An 11,904-nucleotide genomic window follows, 5' to 3' on the forward strand; every position below is an offset into this window, starting at 1 on the left:
CTCTGTCTTTGGTCCCAAGACATTGGGACATTGGTCCCATGTCCCAGGGCCAGCACCAGTGGAGCCCAAAGCAGGGCACAGGCAGGCAGGGGTCTGTGGAGCTGGGCTGGGCTGTACCAGCAGGGAGAGGGGGGAGCTGGCCCAGCTCCACAGAGCCCCTGCTGGCTGGGACCCTGCGCTCCTGCCACCCTGCTCTGGGCTCCGCCGGCACTGGCCCTGGGACACCATCGTGGGCCCCATGCTCCTGTGCCTGCTTGCTCCCAGTGCTCTCCAGCCCCGTGGTACAGGTAGGGGGCACTGTACAGCCCCAACCCCCTGCTCGCTGGCAGGGAAGAAGCTGGTGCTGAGCACAGGGAAACGCGGCCCCTCGCCCACCACTCCTGGCTGGAGCCGCTCACAGCCCACACAGGGCTGTCCTGAGCAGATACAGGCAGCGCCACATGGGCTGCGACTGGCTGGTAAGCAGGGCGCCAGCCATGGGGCGAGTGAGGGACCGTTTCTCCCCATGCTCAGCACCAGCTCGTAACCCGGCTCCTGGCTGGCCTGTTGGGGCTGCACGCAGCGGCAGCAGCCGGGCAGTGTTGGCTGTTGCTGCCCTCCCAGAGCATGCACTGGGCAGCCCACAGGCGGTGGTTGCAAACACTGCCTGGTGCAGCAAACAGGGGGGGCCGCAGCTGGTGTCGCCATGCGCAGCCCCGATGGGCGAGCCTGGAGCCAAGCAGGGCCCAGGCTGGCAGTGGGGCCAGGTTATAAGGTGGTGCTGAGCAGAGGTGGGGGTGGAGGAAAGCAGCCCCTCGCTCACCCTGTGGCCGGCACCCTGTGCTGTAGCCCCTCATGGCCCGCCTGGGGCTGTCCAAAGCGGGCACAGGCAGCCCCATGCAGGCTATGAGAAGCTGCAGCGTGGGGCACTGGCCACGGAGCAGACCAGGGGCCACTTCCCCCTCCAGCTTTTCCCCAGGCTCCTTCCCTGCCCCCCCCCCTTCCCCCTTTACTTGCAGTTCTGGGGTGGGGTAGCCACATGGTCCCAGGGGCAGGCCCTGCTGTTATGGAAGCCTGCCAGGCATCCCCTGGGTCCTACTGCCCTTGGTTCCTATCATTTTTTATAGGAACCAAAAGCAGAGAAATATTTTCTGAATTTTTAGGGGCCCCACGGGCTGGATCTGGCCCGCAGGCCGTATTTTACTCACCCCTGCATTAGAAGCTTAAATTAGAAAATAGTTAAATACCAATAACTAAGTGTTGCTATGGACTGATTTATGAATAGAAAACATATACAATCAATAGTTGCATATTACTGTACTGAAAACTTAACTGTGTCCTGTTGAATATTTGCTAGCACAACAAACGCAGAAAATTAGAAGAGATCAATCTACTCATCTGCTGCTACAACTGCCTTCCCTTTTTAAAGCACCATCTAAGAGTTAGTAGAAAATCTTTTTTGCTACCTCTATGTATTTCAACAAAGGCATTTTTTGGAAGATAAAATTACATAACAAGTTCACTACAGGGACTCTGTTCTTACAATCTGCCTTAAGAGCATCTGTTTCCCCCCAGTGGTGCTGAAAACTCTCAAAGTGCAATGTAAAGATCTGATGCAGTAGGGAAGCAGCACCTTGTAGGGTTATATAAAATCTTAGATAAGTTCTAGCTTGATGGAAGAAAGTTTGGGGCAAAGGCACAAGGACTTAGATTCTGTTTTTGCCAAAAAGTCATCACATTTCAATATTCAGGACATTTTAAAAAAATGTGAAAAATTGAATTAAGAATTCTACAGTTATTTTTATTTTTTAAAAACAGCAGCTTAGTGCAAGCCAGATAAATGGTTTTAAGTAGATCCAGCTTTCCTACCAAATGAGCCTGAGATTTCTAGTGATAAACAAGTGTACACCACAAGAAGTGGCATCTATATTAACAAATCATTTACCCATAGTTATGATTCTACCTTTCCCTCAGTAAGGTAGAATGTAAGAAATATAAATATTATTAGGGAGTCCTGGAGAAGAGCACATAAAGGTTTTTACTGCATTTGTAGAGAGATATCTAGTTAACTTGGGAGTCCAGAGAAGAAAGCTGAAATAACAAGCCTGCAGTCTCTGGCAGAAGTTCCCACACGGAATCCACATGTAAGAATTCAACACAGTTGCCATTGTTAGTTTGTTGGCATCTGGATTCCCATTGCTCAAAGTAATGTCTACTCAATGACCAAAACAGGCACTTTATCAGAAATCAGACATTCTGAAGCACCATGATTTGTGGTATGGACAAAAAAGTTAAACTGCCTTGTATTAAGAAATTTCTTGTCCAGCATAACCTATTTCTGGCACCAACTGGTTTGATAACTTGGAAGCCTCTATGTTTTCTTGGCCAACAAGCTTGGATCAGATGCTTCCCTATTCTTCTGCAGGGTATATAGTATACACAGACATAGAAGTTAAATTTCCAGTTGGCTAGTTTTGTCTTTTCTTTGCTCTTCTGTCCTTACAAGCAGGCTTTCTTTCACAACCTTCTTTTGATGCACATCTACCCTTCAAAAAACTACTGCCTGACAATACCAGTAAGATCCCATTCCCTTTATACAATGGTGAACATGTTTACTCAGCACATAGACTTCCCTCAGATGTACACTGGTGTGTCTATCATGGCTCATATAAAAATATTCAACTGCCCAGACAACTCTACCAGTCTCTCCCTTCTATGTCAGAGAATTTCTAAGTGCCCTCCACAGTTCATATCTCTACAGATAAACTCTCCAATATACGTTTGACTGAAGACTGAGACTAGAATAAGTGCAAGTTCAGAATTACTGCCTTCAATTCTAGAAAACTGTTTTGGAGCTTGTCTAGAAATGTAATCACATATTTCTCTGGCTCCTATCACTATAACAGCTAAGCACCTTCAGCATATTTAAGAACAAAAACAAACTGAGCTGCTGTGCAAATATGGGCATCATGCACACTTATAAAATATATAAGGAAAAGCAAAGCAGAAAAAGGCAAATTAGAAAATTCTGTAGGCAAGTTAGAAAAAAAATCCATGATGGTTCCTAGTTCTTGCAAGAGTGATTTCAAAAGCCTTAAGGTCCAATTCCTGGGAAAGTTACACTCTCCCATGCACCCCTCAACATTCATAAACTGTCCCAACTAGCTGCTGGGTCTACGGTTTCAGTGGCATACAATCATCACAGGAGGGGAAGCCAATTTTCATGACAGTGTGGGCAAATCACAAGAGGCATTTGAGCATTATGAAAGAGATGCAGAACTGAACTTTATATTTCTTGAAGTATCAGTTCAGAGAGCAGAGCACTGGAGCAATGTTGAAGCACTTTTTTACCATCATGAGGTTCGAGGCAGCAAAGCTGCTTTAGCCCATAAATGAATTGCTTTGTCTCTAGAGCATGCTCTCCATTTAAACACAGATACACTAATCACCTAGGTGTTTACTCAGTTCAGCAGAAAGCCCTTCCCAAATGCTATAGCTAGAGCACGAGGGGAGGACCTGCTCTGATAATATAGCCTTAATTGTTGAAACAGATTGTGAGACCAGTGTATAAGAACTCTGTTACGTCTCTCATAATTCTTGGTATGTAGAATCACCTATAGGTGGTATGTCACTTTTCCTTGAAGACTCTTGTATGAAATCTCTGATTAAAGAACGAGAAAGAATGGCAGTGACAACAGATGTCTTCATTTTTGGTCTTCTCTTCCCTTTCCTCAGCTGAATGAAACAGACCTTATGTCAAGCAAGTACTAGACAATACTATACCATGGAGAGTAGAATAAGAAAAATGTCTATAACAAAGAGAGAAGGGGCCTATGGTTATAACTGCAACATGGGCAAGTTGTCAATCACATTGTTTTGGTACATGGTAAAACATTTTGAATCAAAGTCCATATACCAGCTCCACTGGGCAACCTGAAATTGTGCATCTAGCCCCATTCCAGCTGTGGTTGTCTGCTCGCTGAGAATACGGGAGAAACTGACTCTTCTGTGCCAATATGTTCCTCTTCCATAATTAACTATTAATGATCCTGTCATATATATAAACAGACCACCTTGGCACACTATCTGACATTCTGTGTTTTATTAACATAATGAAACATTTTTCCCTGCCTATGCTTGGTAACGTTCTACCTAGCTTCTCCCTGAAAAGACCCCTATTAGGAATTAAGCCACTCAAAAGACAAAAGGAACCTGCATTTCACAGGTGCATCACAAAATTAATATAAATTGACTCAACTCCTTCTGCAAGATAGAATTTGCCTCTGTGCTTCTCAATTTTTGACAAGGTTGTAAAGCATCTTGTAAACGTGTGAAAGCATTGACAGTTTCTTTAAGTGCAGGCAGTGCTTCAAAGTAATGAAATGTTCTACAAAGAGCTCTTTTAAAACATTTTTGAGAGCATTACAATATTTCTGGCCAAAGGATTAGGAGCTGCACCCACTTTAGGTTGCCAGATTAGGTCTACCTGGCCTTGGGAACTGTATAACTGTATACTTCCTGGTGTGTCAATTCATCCAGCAGTCTTGGTCCTCACTCAACCATGATAAGTTTCCAATGCAAAAGTGAACGCAAATTAAGGGTTCTTTTCTCCAGCTGAATGGATGATATATACTCTGGCTTTTAGCTTGATGGTCACCTTTTTAAGCTGCACAGAATTTTTCTAAGAGAGGCAGAGATTACTGCTAAGCCTCAAACATGTTCTTTATCGCCTCTGACTTTTCAAGAGACTCGCTCTCCTTTGTGTACAGGCTCCCTCCAAAATACCAACCTGATAAAATCTATATATATATATATATATATATATATATATATACACAAAATGTCTGCTGGCAGGCTGCCTTTCTTGAAGCTCATAGTATAATTCACCCTCAAAAAGGCAGAGAGAGCAAGAGAGTAGAGTAAGACACACATACCAAACAGACATTTTGAAATGAAGCAACTGATTGTGGCACAACTAATCCATGATCCTGGGGCTTCAGGGCCCTGGATCCTACATTCCCTGAAAATGGGAGTTCCTGGGGCACACAGGATCAAGCCCCTGAAGTCCCAGGAATGCTGCCCAGGAAGCTGTAGAGCACAGGCAGCTCCAAGTTGCCTGCATTCTCCTGCCTAAAAGATGCCAGCTGCAAAATAGCAGCACAAAATCATAGTACTTGTCATAACCACAAATGTTGGGGATCTTTTATGCAGCAAAGGCAATGCCTGTTTACTTTGGGGAGGGGAGGGGAAGAGGGGGTGGGGAGGAGGGGCATTAGTGACCTTTCCCTGGACTAACAGTTCTATTCAAATCCCAATTGGGAAATACAAAGGTGGACACAACCCCAGTGACAGTGCTTGGCAAGAGTTACAAGCTACATGGCACAGCACCCCAGCTTGAATCTGAGGTAGGCTGGTGTTTGCAACCCAGTCACCATCACCATTTCTGCCTGCAACAAGCAAAGTCCCCTGCTGTCAATGCTCCCCAACTCTGCACGCTAGATAAAATGGCTCCACAGGTTATGTCGCCAAGCCCTGCACTGTGCAGACCTGCCAAATAGGTTTAACATGAAAAACGTTATGAACAACATTATTCACTGGTGATATTTTAGTCTACATGTAGACGAGTCATTTCTTCAGCTGTACAACATTCTACTTTTCTTTTTATTGCATGGTTCTTAGTGTACTGACACCTTTCACAGTCCACTATTAAGCTGTTTCTTCCCCACTGAAAAAAACTGCTCTATTTCATGTTTTCCATGAATATATATATATTTTTTTTTTAATTAAAAGACCTCCACTCTGAATTTCATAGGGTCCTGGACAAAATATTCCTTAAAAAATGTCTTCTAGTACTCATTTAAACAACATCCCATCTTTTAGTGAAATTTTAATGGTTTTTCTGCTGCTCCATCTCCATTTGCAAGGGTCTATTCCTTCCTCAATTACTAGGTAAAAAACAGTGAAACCAATTATAAATACAGTGCACAAAATGAAAGGGCTTTGTAGCAGCCTTAGATGAAACAGAGGTACAAAATTTTCAAGTTCAATCTATTCTTTGAACAGGGAACTTAAGTTCTAACTCAGATACTTTGCATCTCTAGCTATAGGGGAAGGTAGAGTGGAGAAATTATAGACATTGTAAAACAGAGGACTTCTTATTTTACCAGCTTTCTTTTCAAACCTTGCTACCAACTCCATGATACCTATCTGCAACGTAAGACAAAATTACATTTCCCAAACTGAAATCATAATGAAAAAATGAATACCTAAAAACCACAAAAACCTCTGGAGCAGAATTCCACTAAAGCATACAAGTGAGGCAGAGATTCAGAACTGAATTTCATTAATAAGTGGACACAACCACAGCAGCAAAGCATACATCATTAAATTTATTTAACAGTACCTTGAATATTTTAGCTTCAATGTTTGTACTTGCAGTACTTTCAGAAAAATGTTTAAAAATGAAATTAGTAAAGCAAACTCAGTAAATGGTCTCCCATGTCAGAGATGAGGAACACTACTGTAGTTACTTGAATATAAGATGGCCTCACATAAGATAACTGCCTCTCCCCAATAAATAGATTCTATATATGGAAAGTTTATGAATGTGTTATAATTTTCCAAATAAAGAATCTAATTACTGGAGGTTTGCTTTGAATCTGTGCCCCTCTCACTTGTACAGCAGGAAAAATAAATCTGGGAGGTCAGGTAGCTGCTTTGCCCTCTGTGTTCCTCATGTCCCATTTCCCCCTCCCCACCCCTTACTTTCAGACCCTACTCTCCCTGAGCACATGGAAGTGAGAAGCAAATTTGAAAACACTGATCTTGAAATAAACATGCCTGTAGTAATCTGCATATAGTAACCAGACTTAGTTCATTCAGAATTGATGCATTTTTATCCCTTTTGGAAACTGCTGCAAGTTTTAGCACAGGTACTACATAAGCACACTTTAAGCAGCACTTTTGTACTCCTTTATATATAGTAAAAACTACATTTTTTTAAATTTAGTGTCTCAGGCCAAATCAGTCAAATGAGTTCTGAATTTCATGCACCAAGCAGAGCCATTATTCAGGTCCTTGTGGTACTGTTACCAGGAAGTATCTTCCCTCCCAGATTTTTCAGCCTGGAGCTTCAGATACTCCCAAACCCATGGCAGTTATCCTATGCAGAACCCCCAAACTATGCATGATATTAGTTTAAAGTCAAAAGGCTCAGGGTTTACCATATACTGCATTGGGCTAGGCCCCAGAAGAGCCAAAAGCATTTCAAGCCACAGTGACTCTTCGGCTCAGTATTATTTAGTATGTATGTACTCCAGATATCCCCACAAAGTATCCATGCGCTAATCAGCCCCCAACTCATGACTGGTTATTTGTGACCAGTCTTGGATCCTCCAAAAATGTATATGCAGGTGAGGTGCAGGACAACCTGGTCTCACTCCACCATGTGGAAGGTGGGAACACAATAATCATATGTGAAAGGCTGAGAGACGGGGGGGGGGAACAGAGGGATTCTGGATGAACTGTTTGGGCCCCATTTAGTGATGTTTGCCAGGCATTTAAGGCTGGCAAAGAAACAGGAATTACTGGAAAGGGGAAAGGCACAGTCCACCTTTGGCGTGAAAACAAAGTTAAAATATGTTCAGTGTAGTGGCTCGCCATGACCCGAAAGAGTCAACACTGAGAGAGACCGCACACAATGGGCATTACCACATATCTTATACAGGTGGGCTATATTAGCCAGTCCTTGTGGCCAGTTCTCATCAGCATCTCAGCCTTTGGGGTAGGATAAAGCATTTCTAGCACCAAGGGGAGGGTGTCAAGACCTGTTCTAGCTTTTCTGGTGCTGCCTGATATTTCAGTACCTCTAGGCCCAATGCCAGTTCCCCGTGGAGGGAACACTTGTTTCTTTTTTTTTTTTTTTTAAATTAAAGGGCCACACATACAAAACCAAAGAAGAGTCCCATCAGAATGTTTGCCCAATATGGGACACGTACGTTAGTCTTGCTCAGTGCTGGCTACATTTAATTGACTTCATAGCTGGATTCCACTACTGTGCACATGCTGCTTTTGGCAGCATTTTATCGATAGACACTGTATTTGATGAGGTTTCCTTGTATGCAAACATAAGACCAGGGGCTCCCCCCCACCATGCTGATTGGAGGAAAAAAACTGGCATGTATCTAAGTAAATACAATATTTAATTCTCTAATTATGATACACATATTTTAAAGAAATCTGAACTGCGAGTTAGTTATAAACAAGATATTAATGCTAAGTTAAAGATTAGCCAAGCGGAAGGACCCCACAGTTTATTTTGATTTCTCACCTCTTTGTTTGGAAGGTCGTTGCTGCTGCTCCTCCTCTTCTGTGGGTTCAGAAGGATCATAATAATCACTGCCATAACTGAATCCCACTGCATTGTAAGTGCCATCTTCGGCTAAAGCTTCACTCAGCCGCTTATATTCCTCCTCTTGAACAAAAAAGTAATTTCTAATTAGCCACAAAAACCTATTTAAAGCATATGACTTCTAAAAAAAAAAGTATATCAAATGTTTTTTACTCAATTTGGGGGTAAAAATATTGTATGCATCACTTTCATCTAGTCCTCATAAATTGTGCCAAAATTTCTGGCCGCAAAAGAACAGCAGAAGGCAAGTGCTTTTCTGCTGACCATATTCTTCCTGCTGAAAGAAAGGTTTGGGGAAGTTAAGTAGACTGATACAATGAAAGGAAGAAAGAATGCTGACTTTCATTTATACAATACTGTTAAAGAAGAACAGCTAAAAGGTTTTTTTCAAATTCCAGTCTGCCCTCAAATCTGGGCAATTTCTGTGTGGATCTATATATTAACTATCCTGAGGTCCTCTCACATACGCAAAGACTCCTGCTTTTCGAATCCACTGGGTACTGTCAAGATAACATCAAAAAGAGTGAGTATAAAATGAGTGGGAACAAATTTAAGTTTTAAAATTATTGAATTTCATTGAAAATATGTTCTAACTCAGGAAGTGTTCCTTGAGCAATACCTTGCCTCGCCTCCTCCTCAAGCAAGTCCGTATGCAAGGCTAAATACCTCTCTTCATCACAGAGGGCCTCTATTCTAGCCTCCTCTTCCGATAACTGGTAATCTCTGTTCCACGTGGAATATTCAGCATCATATTCAGAGAGGTCATGCAGGTGACCACGCCCATCATACCTGCAAGATGAAGAAGCTGATCAGTGCAAAGAACTTAGGGCTTGAATTTGTGCAACTACTTAAAAATACTTACCCATTAAAAACGAAAAAAATACTTATATGTTAAAAAGCGTCTCATTTTAGAGTTACGTTTAAATTTGCTTATCATCTGCACCAGCTATCAAAATGCAGTAGTTCACTTTTTTAAATAGTCTAAAGTCCTCTCTAAGAAAATAATATAGATTACAATTAAAGGCAAGAGTATCTTTTAATAGTTTAAATGGGATCCATTTCTTAACATATCTTACCGTATATGGTTCAACCGACCATTCAATGTCACTTGCAAAATACTTTTTTTTTTTCTGGAAAGTCAAATAGAGTTTACATTCACACAAACCCGAATACATAAATACCTATCCGTAAGAACCAAACGGTCGAAATTTCCTCGCTTCTTTCTGCTAGTCCCGAGCTCTCAGGAGAGATCTTCACCAAAGAAACTTGCGTCCATTGGAGGTAAAATCATGGCTAGGCTCGGCCCCTAGCCATTTGGCTGAGGAAATAAGTTCTGGGTTATGTGATAGAGAGACACACATACATAGGAACAGTAACATATACATGCAATTTAAGGAGGTTCACCAGAAAAAAGGGCAACAGAAATCTAAGTACAGGTCCTTTCCCCTAAGCAGAAATGGTTTGGTTTGCAGAAAAAGGGCTGCATGAGGTTAACATTTGACATATTTCTCTTTGAAGCATCGGTAAAAGAAACTGACAGAAAATAAAGTGAGAGTCAACTCCACTCCGCTGATTTGTCTTCTCACACACAATTCTTGACTTGAGCCAACTTGCTAAATCAAAAACAAAGAAAGTAAATACAACTAATAGCAAGAATTGTTATCGAGAGATGCTGGTCTCGTTAATCAAGGTGTCTGTCCACAGGCAAACTTCCACCCCAGTCTTATCATAGCAGTATACTCTACTCAACAAATATAAATGAAGACTTTGTGCTGCTGGAGACAGATATCTAAGCATCCACAGGAATTTGTACGATTAGCGCAGAATGTTTCATCAAATCCTAACTTCTCATTTGTAAATGCAAACCTCCTTAACTTACAAATGTAGATTGTTATTGGTTTTCAGTATTATGTACATACTTAGTGTTTGCTCCCAACAATTTCTGTAGCATTTCTGTCCCACCACATTGTTGCAGAAACTGAGAATTTGTAATTTACATCGTGTAACCGACTAATGAAGTATTTCAAAGAAACAGACTGCCGGTACAGGCAAGGCCACATGGTTAACTTTATGCTGCCACATGAGCAAAGAGTAACACCCAACTTCTAGTCCAATTTCAAACAACAGGATCCCACCGCTTCCCTACAGACCATTTGTGTTTCGCCAATCACAGACAGTCAGCCGGGGACTTGGACAAATCGCGTCCACCCAGGGCGGGAGGCCGAGCGAAACGAGAACTGAGGGAGCAAATGCCTAGAGTATGTCCCGCGATCCTTTTCAAACCAAAGCCCTTCTGCCTTTCCCACTTTGGCTTTCAGGACCAGCCACGGCTCCTCAAAGCGATGTGCTCAGTGCCCTGGCAGGACACCCCCAACCTGCCTCGTCCCCGAGCCCAGGGGACGAACTCAAAAGGAAATCCCGAGTTGCTGAAACTCCGATTGATCCCATTGGACCTTCAAACAAGCTGCTGGTCCCACAGCAAGATCGACCCCGAGGCGCAGCTCCTGATCCAGGACTGCAACTCAGGGCACCAGGAAGGGTCACCCGGTTGGTTTCAGGATCCCGGCAACTGCTTTGCTAATGGCGGGAGCCTCTGATTTCTTCCCTCCCCTGCCCCCCACATCTGGATCATGGCTTCGCGGGCAAATGGAGAAGCGGCTTCAGGCTTGACTTGAAAAGGAGCGGGGCCGCCCCTGCTGCCCCCCTCACCCGCTCCGGCTGGGGGCGGGTGGGACACCCCACAAACGGCCCCTGTCAGGTCACAGGAGCGGGGAGGGGGAAGGGTGGGGCTTGCCACCCCGCTAGGCAGGGGGGACCCGCCTCAAGGGCGCCGCAAGGGGACGCCGCAGCGGGGGGGTTGGTCCCCCGAGCCTGCCGGGAGGGGGGGAGGCGGGCGAAGGCGATGGCAGCGGAGCTCGCGGCGCGGGTGAGTTGCACCGACCTATCGATCAGCATCTTGGCGTCTCCCATCCAGGGGATGAGGTGCCGGCCTTGCTCCTGGTGCTGCGCCTTCTCGTCGTCCCGGAACAGCTTGCAGGCGTAGCCGAACACCAGCAGCTCCACGCGGCTGCTCCCGCTCCCGCTGCCGCCGCCACTCCCGGGGGGCCCCGGGGCCGCGCCGCCGCCACCGCCGCTCAGCAACATCAGCGGCGCCGGGCCCGGCTCCTCTGCAGTCCGTCGCGGCCCCCCTGCTCCACCGCCGCCGCCGTACATAGTGGGGGAGACTATCCCGGCCGCGCTACACCCCCCAGGCCCGCGGCCCCACCATCGCCATCGCCCGAGACAAAATGGCGGCGCTTCCGCTTCCGGCCGCCCAAGGTAAAGCGAGACACCCGCTTCCGGCCTGTCGGCAGATTCGTCACAACAGCCTCAAGCCGCGGGGTCGCCCGGTGGCGGCGGAGGGTCCTGAGGAAGCGGGGTGGAGCGGGAAGAAGCTCGGAGAGGAGTGGGCGGGCGAGTGGGCGGGGTGAGCACTACGGGCCCGTGACGAAAGTGCTAATAGGGGCAGCGGGCTG

At 45.0% G+C, this 11,904-nt stretch overlaps 1 protein-coding gene across 8 annotated transcripts in view; it reads right to left on the reverse strand.

Annotated features, from left to right (window-relative positions):
* SFSWAP (splicing factor SWAP homolog) overlaps window positions 1-11,683 on the reverse strand; it is a 116,927-nt gene extending 105,244 nt beyond the window's left edge. For 3 of the 8 annotated variants that reach the window (XM_019507063.1, XM_019507065.1, XM_019507062.1), the window contains exons 1-3: window positions 11,331-11,679; window positions 9,009-9,178; window positions 8,309-8,452 (exon numbers count right to left, since the gene is read on the reverse strand). In XM_019507063.1, the coding sequence (XP_019362608.1) occupies window positions 8,309-8,452; window positions 9,009-9,178; window positions 11,331-11,602 (586 nt within the window). In that variant the 5' untranslated portion in view covers window positions 11,603-11,679. Of the gene's footprint in view, window positions 1-8,308; window positions 8,453-9,008; window positions 10,857-11,330 lie in introns of those variants that run through there. The other 5 variants (XM_019507066.1, XM_019507067.1, XM_019507068.1 and 2 more) reach the window with 5 other exon arrangements.
* Between the last annotated feature and the right edge of the window lie 221 nt (window positions 11,684-11,904).

This window comes from Gavialis gangeticus, unplaced genomic scaffold, assembly GCF_001723915.1.
Source record: "Gavialis gangeticus isolate Ggan-Ray unplaced genomic scaffold, GavGan_comp1, whole genome shotgun sequence".
NCBI lineage: Eukaryota > Metazoa > Chordata > Crocodylia > Gavialidae > Gavialis > Gavialis gangeticus.